The sequence below is a fragment of the Zonotrichia albicollis genome, chromosome 22 (genome assembly GCF_047830755.1).
Source record: "Zonotrichia albicollis isolate bZonAlb1 chromosome 22, bZonAlb1.hap1, whole genome shotgun sequence".
Classification (NCBI taxonomy): domain Eukaryota; kingdom Metazoa; phylum Chordata; class Aves; order Passeriformes; family Passerellidae; genus Zonotrichia; species Zonotrichia albicollis.
The window spans coordinates 1,264,345-1,284,781 of record NC_133840.1 but is presented as its reverse complement, the minus strand read 5'-3'; the positions used below and the strand labels follow the sequence as shown (position 1 = coordinate 1,284,781).

Below are 20,437 nucleotides of genomic sequence, written 5' to 3'. Positions count from 1 at the left end.
TCCCTCTTGACTGCAGTCTAATTTCTAATTATCCCACAACCCCAAGCACATTCTTGTACAAGCAATTCCTTTCATTTCATCAACCAAGTAAAATAAATTTGCCACTTCCTCAGATCTAGTTAATTTTCAGTTTTAACCCCCCTTCCATACTCAGTCAACAGTTTTAACAAAATCCAGACTGGAACAAAGCCTTGTTTTAAGATTTCCTCTAGACCATCTTTTGAATATTCAGGTGGTTTTACACATAATGTGTATGAGCAGCAAATACTTGAGAAACAAGTATTAACTAGCTAACTTTTAACCTGGAAAGATTTTATCCCCTCAAGGTTAAAAGATTAAAACCCACCATGGCATTGACCATCTTTCGTGGTAAGTTTCCCTGAACAGTTTTTTTAAAATATCTTCAGACAGCACAACTTCTTTTCCCCAAGACAGGATAGAATATTTTAAAACAGCGAACCTGATTAAACAAACACGTTAAAGGTGATTACAACAATAAATTCACATGGAGAAAGTTCAGAGCAAAATCATAGCAGTTACACCTTGAGCAAGGAGCAGGAGCCACTGACATATTATTCAAGCAGGCGTTCAGAGCAAAATTACAGGGTTGGCCTTGGAATTAGTGAACAGAGCGTTAGCACCAAGCAGCATCTCATTAGATTGAAATTCTGTCAAATGTTTTCATTGCTCACCACACTCTTCAACTGCTCTGTTTTGTTCTGAAGCCTTGTGCACCTCTGCAGCAGCACTGGGACCACTTTCATGTCCACCTACAACATCCCAGTCACTGCTGGTGGGACTGGGATGGGCTTGGCTTGCAGCCGAGGCTTTGTGCCCAACTTCGGACGTTTTAACTTTGGTTTGCTCTTGTTCAGATTCATCTGAGCCATTAGCTAAGGCTTTCTCCTCCAAGGAAGAGCCTGAATAAACAGCAGGAGGAATTATTTATACTTTGTTATGATCTGCCCAGACTGCACTTCCACACTTTTGGTACCACTGATGAGTTGGAGATGATCAGCCCCAGCTCACACCAACAGCACCACCCTCTCTGGACCTTTCAGAGCCTGGTTCTGCCCTTCATTTACCACAAACACAACAAACTCAACAAGCAAAAAACAAGTAAGAGGAGGAAGACACAAAGCTATTTCCTATGTTAGGATTATTGTTGTGTAATCATCCAGGCATCAGGAGCACAAGTGCCCAGTGTCTACTTACATCTCCAAAATTCATGTTCATCTCAGCAACATCCCTTCAGCCTCCAAGGGAGGAAGTACACAAGTGCTCCACAGCAGCATAATCATTATTTCATATACCACCATCTCAGCTGTGACTTTTTCTACCCCACAGATTTAGGATCATGTTAAACACAAGATTTAATTCACCTAAAACCAGGCATGTGTATATTTAGCAATACTTGGATCCATACATGACTTGCTTTTACAGGCAGTTCTAAGGGAAGCAAGAAGGGAACTTAAATCATCTTTTCCCATGGACCAGCAGGTTTCTGCTTAATTGCCTAAATTATTATTCCAGCCAGACTGAAAAAAAAAACCCAACAAATTAAGTAAAGACTTTGTGTAGCTCAGAGGGTGACATGTAAAAGAAGATACTTTAGAGTTACCTGTTTTATGGGTATTGGATGGAGATGCAGAGGTAGGAAAATAAGGAACCTGCCCAGCTGTACCATGCAGGGTGGATAGCACTGGAGCCTGGGCTGGAGGGACAGGATGGAGCACAGCCCTCTCTGAAAGCAGCTGCCCAGCCTCAGTGGCAGGATGGAAAGGCTGAGAGGTGGACTGAGGCACCAGTTTGGGGGTTTCAACAGGCCCTTGCATAAAGTCACTAAATTCTTCATCATCGAGAAAAGCAGAATGGGAAACAGATACAGCACAATGGGATGGTGTGGGATGATCTGCAAATGGAATGAACACACAAGGCAAAGTGATGAGGAACAGGGGTCACGGGTGGGAATGTGGAAAAGGGGCAAACAGTGGGAATACACAGCAAATGGGTGAGGAGGAGCAGCATGGAGTCTGTGTGCTGACACGTGAAGGGTGTCACTGGCACAAGGCAAAACTGAGCAGCCCCTTCCAACCACTCATCTTCTCTCCCAGGATTTAGGATGTGAACACTGAAAGCTGCTTCTTAACACTGGCTGTGAAAGTATTCTGTCTGTCTTACGCAGACAGGGTTAAAACAAATCCAGAGGTAATATTTCAAACTGGACACAATGGAGTCTGTCAGGGGGACATTCTCCCTCAAAAGAATGTTTTATTCACAGAAACTCAGCAATGTATCATGAAGTACAAAAGAAATGTCTGCTGATGTAGACAATTTTCTGCTTGATGCCTTCCAGTGTTACCCATTTTAACAGAACTGGTGAAGGACAGGCAAATCTACAGACAGAGGGAAGTTGTCAGAGACCACCTGTAACTGCAAACTTACCAAGGAGTGAATCCAGAGCACAGACACAAATTTTATACAAGAAAAAGCTGGCCTAGATAAGCTTTGTTTCAGGCTAGACACTAAAAATACTACACTACAGACCATAAAAAGTCTTAAGTAGCAATTGTTGCCAGTGTAATTACTGAGAACAGAGGCTTGGTTTGACCATGCCCAACAACACATCAGCCAGTTGTGACACTCCACTCAAGTCTTTATATATGGTTTTGATCATTCTTAGCACTTAAATACCACTTCTCATCTTCAAAAGCACTCTGCAAAACATTAATTAATGCTTTGACTAGAAAAGAACAAACGCTTTATCAATTTCCTTGATGTTTCACATTTAGCACAGCACATGAGGCTTCCTGTTAAAGATTTCAAGTCTTTTAATAAAGGTTCATATCTATCAATATTTCATCCTCATACCCTGACCTAGCAAACAGTTGCCACAATGACATTTAATTTTACAAAACTGTTAATCCACTCATTTTGTACCACCAAATAAAAATACTTGTTGGAATTAGTTCCCCTGCCGAGGATTTCAAATGCTGGAGTTTTATTTTCAGTTGGAAAATGAGGAAAATTACAAACCTGGCTTTTTTGGATGTGTTGCTGGTGTTGGGTGCATTTTAGCGTCTCTAGAAAAGCCATCTAGGTTCCCTTTAATGGCTTCCAAAGCATCATCTCTGCTTTTTTCACCTGTCTGAAAGAGCACAGAAAAAGTTTTGAAGAATTGACAGAACAGCTCAGTTTTCCTCCAATACCCACACTTCTTCAGTACCAGAATCAGCAATGCCTGCTGCTGGCAGTGTGCAAAGGACTGACTCTTCCAGAGGCTTTTCAAGCACAATCTGGCATCTCATGCAATTCCCACTGATTTGCTTGTTGAAAGAGACCCTCCCATTAAATGCTATTAAAAAAAAAAACCCTGAAGAAAGAAACATTATCAGGCCATACCTTGGGTTTCACACTGCTCAGAAGTCTCAGCTTTTGTTTCTGCTCTTCAAACTGCCGCCGTTTTCTTTCTTCCTCTAAGAACTTCTGCTGGTGCTCAAACCTCTTCCTGAGGGAGAATTATTTTTAATTTTTTTTTTTTTAATTAAATATATAAAAATAATTTTTATGAGACTTTTCACATCAGGTTTGTGCTTGATTTCTCCATTTCTACTGTCTCAGATTCAGGTGGTTTGGTGCACACACTCCTGCAAGCACCACAAACTTCACAGACAATGGAATATCCAGCAATATCCTACAGCCCCCCACACTGCTGCTGCAGAGAATGCACATGTCCCCTGCCAGAAGGACTGCCCAAGAGCCAGGGAGGTGTCACTTACTGCTGCTCCTCTGCAAACTGCTTCTGCATGTCGGGGCCGTACTGGGGGCCGGCGGGGCGCATTCCCAGGAACGAGGCCTGTCCCATGTAGGGCATTCCAGCTGCTGGCATGGGCCCCAGGGCCATGCCACCCTGCAAACAAGCACAGCACACAGCTCCAGGGCACTGCTTTCTGCTCCAGTGTATTCTGTTTTCCCATAGAAAAAGCCAAACCACTGGCAGTGGCAGCAAAGCAGCAGAGTCGGGGAGTGCTGCAGGAGCAGTGCCCTCAGTAGATGGCACTCTTCCTCTCCACAAGCACTCAAACTCGCAGCTTTTGGGAAAGCTGGCAAAAATCTGCTCTGCAAATCCAACCTGTCCCAGGAGCAGGAAGGTTACAGCCATCCTACACTGTTCAGTAAGGGTTTTCTGGGGATTTCTGGTTCCTATTCTAAGGGATTTCATAATATTTTTATACTCCCTCCTACCAAGCACAGATGCTGGAAAACGTGGTCTAGGCATTTCCCAGACAATATATGATAACAGCCAAGAGGAACCTTGTCTGAATAAACCGTATCAGAAGCATTTGCTGAGAAATATATTCTGGGACATTTAGAGCAGCAAAGCTGCCTAATATAGAAGGAGATAGAAAATAATTTACTTTTCTTACCATTCATTTTGCATTTGGTCTCAGAACACGTAGGAAGAGAACAAAAGTTGTTTATTATTTTTAGACCAGCTCTCATAAAAACATCTTCCTACTATAAATTTTGCCAGAATAACATAATAAATTGCAGATGGGGGAGGGAAGGGAGTGTAAGGACATGGCAAAACAATAAATTCCATTTGTGACACAGCAATTTGGTTAGACAGTCATGCAAAAACATTAAATTTCAGCAAAGTGGATATTTGTACATAAGCACGTACGGTGCTAAAAAGAAAACAATAGATTAAAAGAGAGAAAATACAGCATTATCTGCTCATATTTAATTCTTATTCCTCAATTAGCAACAGCAGCACTAAAGACAAAGTTACTTTAAGGAAAAAGAAAAATGATAGCGATAGGACAGAGGCCATAACCTGAAGGAGGGCAGGCTCAGAGAGGCTGTGGGCTCCCCATCCCTGGCAGTGCCCAAGGCCAGGCTGGATGGAGCTTGGAGCAGCCTGGGATGGTGGAAGGTGTCCCTGCCCATGGCAGGGGTGGCACTGGATGAGCTTCAGTGTCCCCTTCCCCCAAACCAGCCTGGGGCCCTGCAGTTCCAGCCCACACACCTGCATGGCCATGGGTCCAGGAGGCATCTGAGAGCCATAATTCATTCCCATCATCCCTGGCATGTTGGTCTGCATGACAGGAACCATTGGAAACCCTTGCTGTTGCATAGGAATCATCCCTGCAATGAAACAGTAAACAAGCCAAGTGCCCAGTTAATGTTAAAAGCTTTTTTTTCCCCCCTTCACTAACCCTGCCTCCCCCATTTAATTATTCTTTTTTGTTTACTAAACCAGCAAAAGAAAGTAAAAAACTCTGAGTTGTGCTGGATGGTTTAAAAATAAAAATAATAACATTTGCTACACTGCAGGCAGCCACAGAATTTTCTTAGTTTAAACACTGGTCAGTCTACAGGGAAAAATATTTCAGGGCTTTTCAGTAACTAAGCTGATGAATTATCCCACCATCCTAAAGATTCTCTGTGGGTTTCTTCCCATATGATTTTTGGAAGGGTCATTTCCAATTAAAAAGATTTAATTAACCAGGGTGACTGGTGCTGGCAATTCCCATTTCTCTTGAAACCAGCAGCTTCTGAAAATAAATCTTGGGAAATAAAGTCAACCTTTCACAAAGCAACTTCACACTCTGACCTGGCTCGATAATTTGCTGTAGGTTAATTAGCACACTTCAGGTTAATTAGCCCACTACACGTGTTAGAATGGTAACAATACTTGTCAGTAAAAGTTAAACATGCACAAAATTGGACAAACCAAGCTGGAATGTGTTAATTCACTGAATAAAGCAAGCGTGTTTTATTTCAGTATCTTCCTGCCTCACATTTTGCTGTCTTGGGAGACAAACACTAACATGCACTTGCTACCAGCACACCATGAGATAATTATGCAAAAACACTCCAGGAGGCCATGACACAGGCAGGAATAATCCATGAATCAGTCCCTGGGATTTTAATAAAAACCTCTCCATTCTCCCCATAAATTCTCTGCATATTTTCCCCTAATTAAACAAACAGCACTGCATCAGGAAGGAGAACAAAGGCAATTTAAGGCTGGGGCTCTCCCATTGTATTAATACTTTCCACACAGGTTGTGACTCTTGTCCCGGGGTCTTGATGTGCTTTGTAAATATTTACCAGCTCTTGCAACACCCACACAGCATGGGTGTACACAGCTGGGAGATGAAGCAGAGAGAGGTGAAATACCACACTCAAAACAACAGCAGAATCCAAAAGGCCAGTTCAGGTTAAAAAGGGAGATGTAGCTTTCCTGGACCTTTAATCCACATTCTGGTGACGCTGCCTCAACAATACACAGGTTTTCCCAACAGAGGAGTGAGAGAGCTGAATTCAAGGGCAAAACCCAGGCATGGAGTTCAACTAATAATCACACCTCTGAACATCACTGCAGACCTGGTTTAGGTCTAGTTTGTCTAAACAAAATCAAGAACTTTGTGCTCAGCATGTGAAGCTGATACGTACCTTGGGGGGGGCCCAAACCGCCTGCAACGGGAAACATGAAGCTGCAGGAGGAAAACAAGAGTACATGAAATTCTGTCACTTCAGTGAAAATGGAAAACCCACCTCAACTTCCACACCAGCACCACCACCAGGAGCCTCCCACCCTCTGGTCAGCACTTGCAGCTGCTCCTGCAGGTCCCACAGAAAACAACACCATCCAAGGGAATGGTTATCCATCCCTCAGCGGGATCCCAAAGCACCCCGGCAGTGCAGAGCCAGGAAACACAGAGCTGATCCTCCCAGCAGCCCTGGCACGGCTTTGACTCATCCACATCACCCACAAGAGACTTCCAGCACCCACACAGCTCGGGAACAGGTCAGTGTGCTGTGTGGGCTAAGCATGCAATGAATAAACAGCTCCTCTTGAAGTATCTGACTCAGCAGGACCACCAGAGAACAATTCTCAGCTGCTTAGGAACAGCTTTTCTGAAGAAAAATAAACTATCCACAAAACCCCATCACTTTCTGCCTCCTTTAGAAACATCACAAAATAATGGAGTTTCTATTTTCTCACTTATCTAATTACAACAAAAATAGAACCTTGGAGAAAACACTCATTCACATATCAAGGGTCAAGTGCACCTAGAGGAAGAACCATTAAAATTTCAACTAAAATCCTAATGGAAATTGCTAGCCCTCACTCTCAAACAGCTGCCAAACAGCAAAAAAGGACCCAGTTTAAAATTCTCATTTGCAAGCAACTTGCAGAAACCCACGTCAGCAGCAATTTCCCAAACAAGAACCTCACTCAGTGTCCCAGGCAGTTATTACATCAAAGTGCTGTGGAAGGGAAACACACTTATAGATATTCAATGTTCAATTTCAAGCGTGGATGTAAAAGAAACTGACGAAGAGTACAAGAGACAATGGCATCAGAAACGGCTGCAGGAAGTGCTGAAAGCCAACCTGCTTTATAAATATAAAAGAGCTGTGTAATATGAGCACTAGGAGAAAATAGGGAATTTAAATTATGCATTTATCCAGGAGCAAATTGCACCTCTCCACTGTACAGGCAGCAGGTCAACGGTCACCAAGACAACCCTTTGCTCTTCACTTCATCCTCTACTCAGGATCTTCATCATCCTGAAGCTTCTTCTCCAGCCCTGAGCACTGTGTGCTGATTTCTCCTTCCACAACGATCACACACCTGTGCTTCCCAATGCTCCAGACTTGCCATCCTCCACCCCATCATTCTGGGGCTCTCCCTCCAAAAACTCTGCAGCCTCACACAGCTCAGCCCCAAACATGGGCAGGGCTTGGTTCTCACCACAGCCAAGGTCTGTTTAACTCAACTCAGTCATTTTAATCCACTCCCTGGCACACAGTATCAACACGAAAACAAATAGAATGATGAAATATTAAATGTAATTTCTGAAGATCTCCTAAGCATGCAGAAGTGTTCAAAGCGTCATGCTTCCCTTTTTGTTGGGGAACCTGATCAACAAGAATTCTCCAAACCAACAAACGCAACGTAAACAGAACAAGCGTCGGGAGGTACCACTGCTTGTTGGGAGCAAGTAAAGGCCAAACTATTAAATATTTATCCCTTTCCACAGAGCTCCTGGTTTATTTATAAGTCCCTGCTGAAAAAAATAAAAAGAAACAATCAAGCAAAACCCCCTCAGCTGATTAGAGGGCACGGGAAGAGGAGCTGGTCCAAAGCAAGCTCTGGCAGCACAGCCCCATACGTGCTGCTCAGATCCACCACAATTCACTCCAGGATTCAGTGTGCAACTGCCAGCACCAGCCACGCTGGCACGGCCACAAACCCCTCACCAATGGGGACTGATGAGTGAAGTGCTTTTTTGGAGCTGCAGAATTGCCCAGAGCAATCAGAGAAAGCAGCTGGCTCTGGTGACGGTGCTGTGTGAGCGCGCCCTGGGCACGCTGCACAAACACAATGAAGGGAAGGGAACAAAGTGATCACCCTGCAACAGACCTCTGAAAGCAGCACCAGAAATCTGTACATTCCTACTAAATCCGTATTTTAAATATGGAGCTTAAAAAAACCACCAAGCCCCAAACCAACTAAGCAACAGCTTCAGCCAAAACGCAGGAGTGGAGAGCAAAAACTTCTTTTCTGAATGGAGACTTCACTGTAACAGCTCCAAACCACACAAAACACTTTCCCATCTACAAGTGGATTTTTAAACCCCTTAATTCCCAAGCAGTACAACCCCATCGATGCAACAGACTGTCAGAGTATTTTTGAATGGCAGAAATGCACAAAAATTGAAGTGAAATCAGGCAAAGAACCACACAGACAGAACAGAACTTTTCCTCTACCTCCAGACTTTGTCCTCAAAGAAACCAAAATACTATCAATGGGCAATGGTGACTTGTAAATCCTTTTATTTCTCAGAATCTTTATTTCTGAAACTGACAACAATTTCTGAAACTGACAACAATGACAACACTCCCAATAACACTGACAAAACCATGGGATTCGGATTTCCAAGACAACTCAAAGAGCTTAATTGTCAAATGCAAAATTTCCTCAGCTTCCCTGGAAGTAGGACAAGAGATAAATAGCAGACAAGAACCTACATTGAAAAAAACACATTACTAGAGTGTTCAAAGGTGGTGAAATCCAGTTTTCCAACCTCTCCATAAACACAACATCTCTTTTAGCACTGGTTTTTTTTCCCTCCTGACAGGATTACTCAGTCCTCCTGTGGCCAAGGTGCCCTTTGTGAGAAGGAGGGGAAAAGGGAAGTCCCCAGGGAGGCTGGGTCCCAGGAGGACACAGACAGACAGACAGCCCACGGTGACAGAACATTTACTGTGGTGGCACCAAGCAGGGCTGGCAGAACCCCCAAATCCTTCCCACCCCAATACCTGAGATGGCAGCTGCAGAGCCTGACAGCAAGGGGGGCACAACTGCCCAAGCCTGAACACATGGGGGAGATCAGGAGCCCCAAAATGTGAATAATTCTCAGCAAAACTCAGAGCTACTGTGGCTGCATTCCCAACAACACACCTGGCACCTCCCCATCCAGGACCCCTCATCCCGCCTGGGCCTCTGATGTTCCATCCGGGATCACAGGTACTACACCTGAGACCCACACACCCCACCCAGGACCCCACAAAGCCCACTTGACAACCCACGAAGCCCACCTGGGACCCCCACCCAACATCCCACGAACCTCACCTGAGACCCCCTGTACCACACCTGCGAGCCCCACACCCCACCCAGGATGTGCCACACCTGAGACCCCACAGACCCTGCCTGGGACCCCCAGGGGCCAGCCAGAAACCCCGCACAGCCCACCTGGGCCCAGACATCCCACCTGCCCTCCGAGCCGCCACCCCAGCCCGACCATCGCCCCCATCTCCGTCCGCCCCTCCCCGCGTCCCCTTCATTCCCCATCACCGCCCTCCCCTCTTTGTCCGCTCCCTCTCCGCAGCCCCTCGCCCGCTGCTCCCGGTGACACCGACCTGGCGGCCCCGGCCGCTCCGCCGCCCGCCCCGCCGGCGCCCCCCGCGCCGGGCCCGGGCCGCAGCGCCATCTTCGCGCTCGGCCCCGCCGTCTGTCAGCGGAGCGGCGGCGGCGGCTTCCGGGGCCGGCCCGGGCAGGCACCGCCCCCGGCCCCGCCGCTCCTCGGTTCCTCCGGTGCACAGCCTCAGAGAATCACAGCCCCTCGGTTCCTCTGGTCCACAGAGCCACAGAGCCACGGCTCCTCGGTTCCTCCGTCCCACAGAGCAAGAGAATCACAGCCCCTCGGTTCCGCCGTTCCACAGAGCCGCAGCTCTACAGAGCCACGGCCCCTCGGTTCTTCCGTTCCACAAAGCCACGGCCCCTCGGTTCCTCCGTTACACAGAGCCACGGTCTCTCGGTTCTTCCGTTCCACAGAGGCACGGCCTCTCGGTTCTTCCGTTCCACAGCCCCACAGATGCACAGCCCCACAGCTCCTCTGTCTCAGCCTCAGAGAACCATAGCCCTACATCCCCTCGTTCCACAGCCCCACATCCCCTCGGTTTCACAGCCCTACAAGCCCACAGCCCCTCGGTTCCACAGCCCAGCTCCATTCCTCCGTCCCACAGCCCCCTCGATTCTCCTGCTCCACCGACCCAAAGCCCCGTGGGTTCTCAGTTTCACAGCCCCACAATTCTTTGGCTCCTCACTCCCACATCCCCTCGGTTCTTCAGCCCCACATGCCCCTGGGAACGGCCTGGATGGGATGAGTGGCCCCGGCCTCCCCGGGGAACGCTGGTTTCCAGCATCCAAACCACCGCTTTTCCGTAAAAAAGGAAAATAAAGTGTCGCCTTTCCGCCCGACCTCCCTCAGGGGTCACCTGGGGACGTGCGACAAGAGCCTGAAAGTGACAGGACAAGGGGCAATGGATTCACAGCGACAGAGGGAGGGTCAGATGGATATTGGGAATAAATTCCTCCCTGTGAGGGTGCTGGGGCCCTGCCACAGGGGGCTGGGCCTGCCCCATCCAAACCAGATTAAACCAAGACAATCCTGTCCAGAAATTCTTCCTGAAAGTATCGCAGTTGCAAAGAAGCCATTCCTGCCTGACTGGAATTCTGATGACAAAAGCAGGGTGGGCTGAGAACATGCTGGGCAGATGAAGAAAGGGAAAATGCACAGAGCTGGGCCTTTTTTGCCTGCAGACTTGTTCCACTGAGGCTGCACAAACACACAGGTCTCTGAATTAGCATTTTATGACCTTGTTTATTCTAGGTTCAGGCTCAGTTATAAAACCATACAAAATTAATGGCATGTATTAGTTTAGTCAATATTAGTTTATTTCAAAATAATTTTGTAGAAGAAAAACAGTAGGAAGAGCAAGGCTTTACTTTCACATACAAGTGGGTTTGTTTTGGCTTTTTTGAAGTGTCCAGGGAAGTCTCTGACAGTTGCATTTATCAAACCTAATGGTAAACATTGTGGGGTTTTTGTCTCTGAATCTCCTGGAAGTGTCTAAAAATGTATTAGGGGTGATCTGAACACAGACAATATTTTCAAGGAGCAGTACAAAACTGGGTGAAAGTAACACAAACTGCTGCTGGTTTTGAACTACTCTCAGAAATACACAGCATTCACTGCACGAGCACATGCTCCAGCTTCTATGAGAAGCATCCAGGAATTCTCTTCTGGCATTGCAGCAGAGACTTTCTAGCATGGTAAATCTCCACTCTCACCCCAAAGGAAACATGAGAAATGTTCTTCTCCCTTCACCATCGCTGCCATCTTCATTCTTCTGTTCCAGCACAGACAGAGGTGTCAGCCCCAGCTCATCAGCCTGAATTCAGCTTTCTGCAACAGTCTGTAATTTACTGCCATTTTTGTCTTCTTTACCTTTCTTCTTTCCCTTAGTATTTTCCTTTGTGGTTTTCCTACAAGAAACACATCTGAGATCAGACACCTGAGCGTAACCAGTGGTTTAAATTCAGGCTGCTGTCACCTGACACATGGCACCACACAAGGCAAAATGTTGTCATTAATCCAAGCTCCAGCAGACAGATTCTGACACTAAAATTCATCACTAAAATCATTATGACTGGGTGGTTCATCCAAACAAGTTATCTATTTCTTTGCTTAAATTTTCTGGGCTGCTTCTTGACAAAAAGCAACTCCTACCTCCTCTTCAGCAAAAGCTACTTACATTTTTCTTTTGTCTTTTTTCAAGAAGCACTTTGGGGTGGTACAAATGGATTCTCTTGTCAAAGGTTTCTTAATGAATTTCTTCTTTTGTTTGCTGAGAATATTTAGCGAAGAAAGATGAAATTACTAGGGTTTCTAGTTCTAGAAACTTCCATAAGTCATTAAAAAGCACTGATTAAAAGACTGGTTAAGTGCTGAAATGAACATACCTCTGCAGTTTGGGCAAATGTTTTATGTATTCTGGCACAGGACAGCCAGCTCGCTGGATCACGTTGGCAATGCTGGAAAGGAGAGGAGGGAAGAGATCAACTCCAGTGCTTGGACAAGTGATAAAGACTTTTTGTGGAAAACAGCAAACCAAACAAATTGGCTGGTTTGTTGTTGGTCTTTTGTTTTGTGGTGATTTTTTTTTAAAGCAAGAAATAAAGACATTATTAATCCAGACATATTACCTGCGTAATAAAGGTTTGTCATCTTCTGTGAAGAAAGTGACTGCCTTTCCTCTGTGTCCTGCTCTTCCAGTACGACCTGCCAAGCACACATTTTGCAGAGTAGAGATTTTACTTCAGACATCTCCTTTTCTTCCTCCTCACAGCCCCAGCCTCCTCCCCAGCACAGCTATGTCTGAAAAATCTAAATAAGGTTCACAGAGTGCTGACAAAAACAAGAGCATCTACATTAAAGACCTGAGAAATGGGGAAAATGAGGTGATTTGTGAGCCGTGCCTCACCTATCCTGTGGATGTATTCCACTGCACTGGTTGGCAAATCATAATTGATGACCATGTTCACACCTTTGAAGTCCATCCCTCGAGCCAGTAACGCAGAGCAGATGAGCACCCAGATCTTCCCAGCTCTGAAACTCTGCACTACTTTGTCTCTCTAGGAAAAGAACAGAAAAGAAAATTGGAAACAGTTCCAATAGTAATTGAGAAAAAAGGTGAACTTGTTTCCTTAAAGTTGTCACGATGTTAAGGGATAAAACTAAACCTCTGAACAAAAACGTGCAGGAGTTTGCTGCTATGGTTACCTGGAATTACATTCCAACACTCTTGCTTTCACCTTTCTTTCTAAATTATTTCTTGAAAAGAAATAAAATCCTCCTACCTGTTGCTGAGTCTTGTCTGCATGGATGACATCCACATTGATGCCTTCATAAATCAGCTCATGGAAAAGCTCTTTAGCCCTCTCAATAGACTGTACAAAAACAAGGACTGGAGGAGCAAAACCCTGCAAAAGAGTAAGTTTATCTCAGGTTCCAAAATCCTCTTCTTTGCAGAAACTGAGACACAGCAGATCTGGGCAATGGTTTAACATGTGTCACAGAGAAGTGTTTGAGCTGGGAAATTGGGAGTCTCTGACAGACCACAGCTCACTTGAGGAAGAGGAAGATGCTCAGTCTCTCCAAAATACCTTTTTAACAAGCTCTCTCATTGCTGTTAGCTTTCCTGTCTCAGATCCAACAAACAGCAGCTCTTGTTCTACTGTCTCTGCTGCAGAGTTTCTGAAACCAGAAATCCAATAGAAACACATAAGTATTTTTTATATACATTCACAAAAACTTATATATTAATAAATATATGTCGTATCTATAACCCCCATAAAAATATAACTTGGTGGATGAGAAAAACTGCACAACAAAAGCAGTGCATGCTCCTAAGACTGATGTTTATTTGATGATAAAGTAACTGGCAAAGGAAAAGAACACTTTATTCAACACAAGAGAAATATCTCAGTGCCTACACAATTTTCTCTGAGACAAACAACCTGCAGTGCTGACTAAGAGCAGCCACAAAACCAAGCAGGCTGATGATGCAGAGAAAACAATTTCCCATGAAACTTTTTTAGAAAAAGAAGCAGACAACACCTACCTTGCCCCAACAGACACCAGCACCAGGTTGTCCAGGTTGAGCTTACACCACTCCTCCACGTCGTGGGCAAAGGTGGCGCTGAACAGGGCCCTCCTGGCCAGGTGGGAGGTGCATGCCAGGAAGATTGTGCCCAGCTGCTCCCTGAATCCTGACTTGCCATCCTCAAACAGCTTGTCTGACTCATCCACCACCAGCCACTCCACGCTAGGAACAAGAGGTTTGGTTTTCAGGAGAGCCTCTCCTGAGTGCCAAAGCACACTGCAAACACTCTCCTACCTGCTCAGGTCTATGGCTGGAGGATCTTCTTTCAGCAGATAAATGAGTCTGTTGGGAGTAGTAACCAGTATATCTATTAAAAAAAAAGAAGCAAAATGTCAAAAAAAAGACACAAATTAAACCAAACAAACAGAGCACCAGATCCAACCCAATGTGCCAGAGGTACAGTTTAGCAGAGTCCATGTCCTCTCACTTGCCTTTTCCTCCCTGCCACTTTTTAACCACCTCTTTAAAACCACACAGCCCAAAGAGAAAGGTCAGTGACAATTTTTAATTTTTAGAAGCACTTCAGTCATTAGAAGAGTTACCAAATTTCTTGGAAGACTTGGGCCCAAACTTCTTGGCTGCCTCAGCTGCCTTGTGGATCATGTGGATTCTGAAGCCTGTGCCCTCTGCCAGCTTCACCAGCTCCCGGTGGGTCTGCAAAGGCAGCAGAGATTGGGTTCCCAAACTGAGCTGATGAGCTTTTCCAACCACAAATCTGCTGCCCATCGTGGAGTCATGGAATGCTTTGGGTTGGAAGGGACATTGAAGCTCATGCAGTTCCCCCTGCCATGGCAGGGACACCTCCCACTGTCCCAGGTGCTCCCAGCCCCTTCCAGCCTGGCCTGGGCACTGCCAGGGACCCAGGGGCAGCCACAGCTGCTCTGGGCACCCTAATCCTGAACCTAGAGCTCCAAACCTCACCCTGATTTCAGAGTTAAGAGAAAACTCTCTGTTTTCCTTACCATAATAAAATGCAGCTCTCTAACAGGCATTATTCACATCACTACCACATGTGGCTCCCTCTTTCAGATGAATAAAAACTGCACAAAGGTGGCATTTTTATATAATTTATCAACACAGCTTTGTTATAAAGTTATCCCTTGAAATTCCAAGTTTGGGACAAACAGATAAATCTCTCAGAGCAATCTCAAGTAGGAAAGGAGGCTTTAAGAGCACCTGAGCATGGGGCAGTTTAAAATATGATCAAAGAATCTTGAGCCCCTAATCTAATCACTGAGATTAGACCCAGATAATAGATATGTACCTACTCCACAGAAGTCAAAAGACTTGAAAGAAACATTTAAATTAGCTTTCTCTGATATGTGAGGGCAATAAAGGAAAAAAATATTTACTGAGCTGCTGTTTTGCTGATGCAGAGTGACAACACTGCAGCCCATCAGGGTGAGACCCCTCAGCACACACCTGGCTGGCAAGTTCTCGGGTGGGAGATATGATCAGAGCCCTGAATCCTTTGTTCCTGGGCTGTTTCAGATGTGTTAAGAGAGGGATACAAAATGCCAGTGTTTTCCCAGACCCTGTGGGAGCTGAAGCCAGAAGCTCCCGACCCTGTAAGAAAAAAAGCAAACTTATATTTCAGCAAGGGAAAAAAGAAAAAAATAGTAAAAATTCCATTCCCACAAACATCAATGCTGCAAACTGACCCAAGATACCTCAGGCAAACTGAAAAAGCCAAGCTCTCAGTCTGGATGAAGCTGATCCAGCTGTGATACACATAAGGCAGCCCCAGCCCAGGGTCTGTGGGACCGCTGACACCCAGAGGACTCACGTGCAGCATGACAGGGATTGCCTGCATCTGGATGGCTGTGGGGACGTGGAAGCCTGCAGCCTGGATATTCTCCAGGATCTTAGGGTGCACTTTGTACTCCTCCTGAAGCTGCTCAAAGGTGGCAATGGGGTCAGGGAGATCTGTTCCCTGGATGCTGATCCTGTGCTGGTGCCTGAAGCGATTGATCTGCAAGGCAAAAGACAAACTCCTTTTTAATTTGCACCCCAAAATTCACCACCTATGGATTCCTCCCCTGCCTCTTTCCCCCATCCTCCTGAATGAGGAATCACCCTAAATAAACCCCAATTTTGGATCAAACACCACAGAACAGCAGGCACCTCTTGTTGCACCAGAATCCCCTGGTCCCACCTTTTCTCTCCTCAAGCGTTCAAGCTTCTCTGCAGTAGGCTTTTTCTCTTTTGCATCTTCAATTTTTGCTTCCAGAGAGGACATCCACTTTATTCCATTGTTTTCTGACAGCTCTGGCATTGATACTGCTCCTGGAAGTTGCAAACAAATTGAAATTTCCTTTAGTAAAATACAGACAGGCATTACTTGGAGACAAAGAAATCTCAGAGCCCTTTTTCTCTCATTCTCAATAAAACTAATGCAGATTCCAGAAGGATGGCAACCACATCCCCAGCTCCCAGCACTGAATCTTGGCCCAGTTGTGAGATCAGCTCTGAGCCAGGCCAGCCAAGGAACCCAGAAATGGATGGGCTTCAAGGTCCCTTCCACCCCAACCCATTCTAGGATTCCCTGATGGTTCTGCCAGGGATACACGTGTGTGTGCGTGTGTGTGTGTGTGTGTACAGATACCTCGAGCCTTTTTCTTTTTTCTTTTCCCTTCACTACTTTCTGCCGTTCTTTTCCTCTTTCCATCGTTCTTCCCTGCTCCATCGTTCTGCTGCTTCACCTCCTCTTCAGCCCCTGCGAGTCCCCTGCCCTCCCCGGCAGCTCCCTGAGGCTCTCCCTCCTTGCTCCCGAAGAAGTCGAGGTTCTCCAGCGAGACGCTGCCGCGGTTCCCTTTAACCACCTGCGGGAGAACAGGAGAACGGTGAGACGCCATGGCCGGGCCCCGCTCCTCAGCGCCGCGCCCGGTGGGGACGGGGCTCCGGAGCCTGCCCCGCGCACGGGCCGCTTCCCGAGCGCTCCCCTCGGTGGCCCCGCACCCCGAAGCGCCGCGCGTCGAGCCCGAAGCGCCGCACGTCGAAGCGAGCGCCGGCTCCGAGGCGGCGGAACAGCTCGTGGGTCTCCATGCTGCCCCGCTCCCGGCAGCCCCCGCGCCGCAGGAAACGGGAGCACTTCCGGCCGCTGCCATGGCAACCGCTCCGGCGGCATGGCGGCCCGTTACCATGGCAACGGCAACGGCGCGGGCAGGCTTCGCTAGGCCCGGCGACATGGGAGAACTATCGCGACAGCGCGGGGGGGACAAGGGAGGGTTCCTTCCCCTGAGCGCAGATGGGAACGGCTATCGCGACAGCACGGGGCTGGCGAGGGAGGGCTCCTTTTCCTGTGCGCAAATAGGAATGCTGTCGCGACAGAACAGGACTGGAGAGGGAGAATTCCTTCCCCCGGTGCCTCCGCGTGGCCCCGTCCGGCCCCGCCTGGAGCCCGACAGGGAGCAGAGGATGGTGCGGGTGCTGCCCCGTGCACACCCACTTGGCTAATCCTTGATTTATACAATCCTGCCTCGCAAGGTGCCCGAGGAAAGAAATGCTTGAGGCTGTGGCAGGAGCAACCTGGCAACTGGCTGAGCACCTCAGGGCATTCAAGAAAGTTTGCCCAGATTAAGATCAGAATTTATTTAATTAATGGATTTATTCATTATGATAAGCTGTGAGGTCCAATAATGCAGGTAAATCTAGTGCTCTCTATCAGATCAAAGAATACAGATTTTTTTTCCTGGTTGTTCATGAAGGAAAACAAACAGAAATTTAATTAGCAGCAACAGAAATTATTTATTGTAATAAAAGTCTTGAGGGCTAAAGGTTTATGTTGCTGAAATCCAAGAGCTCTGAGACATATAGGCTGTTCCTTCTGGAACATTCACTACTTTAATAACAAAGCTTGAGATGAAAAATTGGGTAAACCTGATCCTCCCCTCTGCCCTTCTCTGCCTGATTTATATCCACTTTCTTTGCCAGACCTTTAACTTCCCAGCAAACGGGTGGAAGCAGAGCCAGGGGCCTGGGTGCAGAGCCCCACAGCGGTGACATTTCCCTTTCTTGTGTCCCCAGCTGTGCATTTCCAGTGAATAAAGAGCCAGCTCTGCATCCTGGGTGCAGTTCCCAGGCCGAGGCTCCTGCTCTCTGCTGGTTGCTGCGAGAGGATGGGCAAGAATGTGGAGGCATTTGTGTAACAAAGAACCATAAATCATCTCCAGTATCCATCACTCACCAAGGGATGCTGCTGGCAGATCCAGGAGTGAGGAAATGGAATATTCTCCTCATGGGTCAGCTGGGAAATCCTTCTGTGTGGGGGTGAGGAGCTTCCCAGGGCAGAGAGCCCTGGGCAGTCACTGGGCTGTGCCCCAGGCATGGAGCTCAAATAAAATGCCATCAGATGGCAAAGCAGATCACCTGAGTGCATTTATTCCACCACGTGCACAGCCAGGTCCGAGTCCCTGCAGCCGTGGGCTCCTGCAGAAATCCAGCATCTGTTGGCCTTGTAAAAAGAGGTAAAAATATTTCAACAGTGCCAGAGAAAACAACACGAAATGATGAGGACCCAAATGTTGGTGTACCTTTTCCCTGTCATACACAAGTGAACAGACCACGAAGACACAAGTCCTTGTGCTTTGTGGTGAACAGTCACAGACTCAGACACATGTGTGTCCGTCTGTCCCACAGGTGTGTGGCAGGGACACAGGACAGTGTGCCCTGTGCTCCATCACCTTCCCTGCATGCCCCTGAGGGTCAGTTTGTGTGGCAGGGGTGCAGGACAGTGTGCCCTGCGCTCCATCACCATCCCTGCATGCCCGTGAGGGTCAGTTTGTGTGGCAGGGACACAGGACAGCGTGCCCTGTGCTCCATCACCCTCCCTGCATGCCCCTGAGGGTCAGTTTGTGTGGCAGGGATGCAGGACAGTGTGCCCTGTGCTCCATCACCCTCCCTGCATGCCCACGAGAGTCAATTAGCCCGGCTGAGCACACTGCTGACCTCTGGCCCCTGCTGTGTGCCCCATCCATTAGCAGGCCCCCAGCCCTCAGCTCTCAGTATGAATTGATGTAGCATCCATTCTCTTGCAGCACAGAAACATGCCTCCTCATTCAGCTGTCCATTTCCACTTTCTGTTCCTTTGTGCTGCCCTCCTGTTCCCTGTGTTGCTAACCTGGTCACCACTTCTTGACCCCACGTCCCCGTCCCTCCCAAGGGTGTTGTAATCCCAACCACTACCAAAAAACTTTTACTTTTCCCCCCTTTACTCACATCTTGTTTAGCGAAAAATGGTTTCCAGCAGTGTGGGAGCTTTGATCCCCTATTCAAGAAATCCTTGCAATGTTTTTTTAAAGACTTTCTTTCTAAGGCAAATGAATTCTTCATAAAGGGGGAAATGGTGTGCTGGTTGGGCTCTGTTCATCTGAGGAAGACAAATGATCTGTTTTATTACTTGAAAAGCAAAACAGTTGAGTGTGTAGATTTGTGATTTATCTGTAATTAAGAATCCATTTGAGCAGCATATTAATTACAGAGAGGAGGATTCGTTTTGCTGAGTAGAAAAGTAAAAATCTAAGTCCCTAGAATTAGAAGGCAGCGTAAAACGCCTGAGGCTTTGGTTTTCCGTGGCTCTGCATCACGCCTACACTGGGAGAGGACAACTCTGGGGCACATTTGAGTTTTTCGACTTTTAAATTTCCTCTCTGGGCCAGAGAAATAAAGTGCAGGGGCTCAGAGACCTCTCCCTGCGGGTGCTGGTGGCTCCCCCAGGGCTGCCGTTCTGCTCGGGGCTGCAGCAGGGGAAAGGATGCTGCAGGATTCACTGATCCCTGGCTGCTGCTTGGTCAGGACAGCAAACTGTCCCAGAGCCATTCCTGGCTCACCCTTGTGCCCCATCACACCTGGTGACAGACTGGTGAAGCTCTGCTGCGGGCACATCACGGACAGGGCAGCGATGGGCGATGGGATCAGCGCCTGGCACGGGGAGCGCTCGGGCTGCGGGTCCTGACCCGGCTACAGCCCGATCCCGCATGGCCCCGCACAGTCCAGCCTGGCACAGTCCAGCCTGGCACGGCCCGGCCCCACACGGCCCCGCTGGCGCTGCCCTTGCCGCGGGCACTCCCGCCCAGCCGGGCACCGGGCACTGGCCGGACTGGCAGAACGGGTCCGGAGCGGCCACGGGCGTGTGCCCGTGTGTGTGTGTGTGTGTGAGCTGCACTCTTGTGCAACCAAGAGACACCAAGAGAGCGTCCACAGCCCTTGAAACAGCTGAGCTGCCACTGTCCCATTGTCCCAGAGCCGATCCGTGCCCTCCTGGCCAGCAGGACACCAGAGGGGTGACCTGGGACCCCCTGAGCACTCCAGTGTTTGCTGCTGGCCCCTGTGAGCCCAGCCAGCACCAGCTGCTCACAGCCCCAGCACCAGCCTGGCACCAAGGTGGGCACAGCACCGGGCTGCAGTCACA

The 20,437-nt window shown here is 47.7% G+C and overlaps 2 protein-coding genes across 6 annotated transcripts in view; both read right to left on the bottom strand.

Annotated features, from left to right (window-relative positions):
- Positions 1 to 10,263, bottom strand: part of SYNRG (synergin gamma) — a 33,674-nt gene extending 23,411 nt beyond the window's left edge. Inside the window, exons 1-8 of one of the 5 annotated variants that reach the window (XM_074557037.1) lie at positions 9,940 to 10,263; positions 6,463 to 6,503; positions 5,030 to 5,148; positions 3,780 to 3,910; positions 3,403 to 3,508; positions 3,037 to 3,148; positions 1,622 to 1,912; positions 693 to 920 (exon numbers count right to left, since the gene is read on the bottom strand). In XM_074557037.1, coding sequence (XP_074413138.1) covers positions 693 to 920; positions 1,622 to 1,912; positions 3,037 to 3,148; positions 3,403 to 3,508; positions 3,780 to 3,910; positions 5,030 to 5,148; positions 6,463 to 6,503; positions 9,940 to 10,010 — 1,099 coding nt within the window. In that variant the 5' untranslated portion in view covers positions 10,011 to 10,263. The remainder of the gene's footprint in view (positions 1 to 692; positions 921 to 1,621; positions 1,913 to 3,036; positions 3,149 to 3,402; positions 3,509 to 3,779; positions 3,911 to 5,029; positions 5,149 to 6,462; positions 6,504 to 9,939) is intronic. The other 4 variants (XM_074557036.1, XM_074557038.1, XM_074557040.1 and 1 more) reach the window with 4 other exon arrangements.
- A 990-nt stretch (positions 10,264 to 11,253) lies between these two features.
- Positions 11,254 to 17,142, bottom strand: DDX52 (DExD-box helicase 52). Its single transcript, XM_074556974.1, has 15 exons — positions 16,987 to 17,142; positions 16,634 to 16,850; positions 16,184 to 16,314; positions 15,815 to 16,000; positions 15,451 to 15,594; positions 14,571 to 14,682; positions 14,263 to 14,335; positions 13,987 to 14,190; positions 13,529 to 13,619; positions 13,223 to 13,345; positions 12,847 to 12,997; positions 12,569 to 12,644; positions 12,326 to 12,397; positions 12,118 to 12,210; positions 11,254 to 11,848 (listed from the first exon to the last, which is right to left on the bottom strand). Exons 1-15 carry the CDS (start codon positions 17,071 to 17,073, stop codon positions 11,761 to 11,763), a joined length of 1,848 nt encoding a protein of 615 aa, XP_074413075.1. The 5' UTR covers positions 17,074 to 17,142; the 3' UTR covers positions 11,254 to 11,760.
- Between the last annotated feature and the right edge of the window lie 3,295 nt (positions 17,143 to 20,437).

Coding starts and splice junctions, on each gene's coding strand:
- DDX52 (XM_074556974.1), bottom strand. CDS start 17,073: ATGGAGACCCACGAGCTGTTCCGCCGCCTCGGAGCCGGCGCTCGCTTC. Junction 15,595..15,814: donor CAATCCCTGTCATGCTGCAC/GTGAGTCCTCTG, acceptor TTTTTCTTACAG/GGTCGGGAGCTTCTGGCTTC. Junction 13,620..13,986: donor CTGGTGTCTGTTGGGGCAAG/GTAGGTGTTGTC, acceptor TTCTGGTTTCAG/AAACTCTGCAGCAGAGACAG.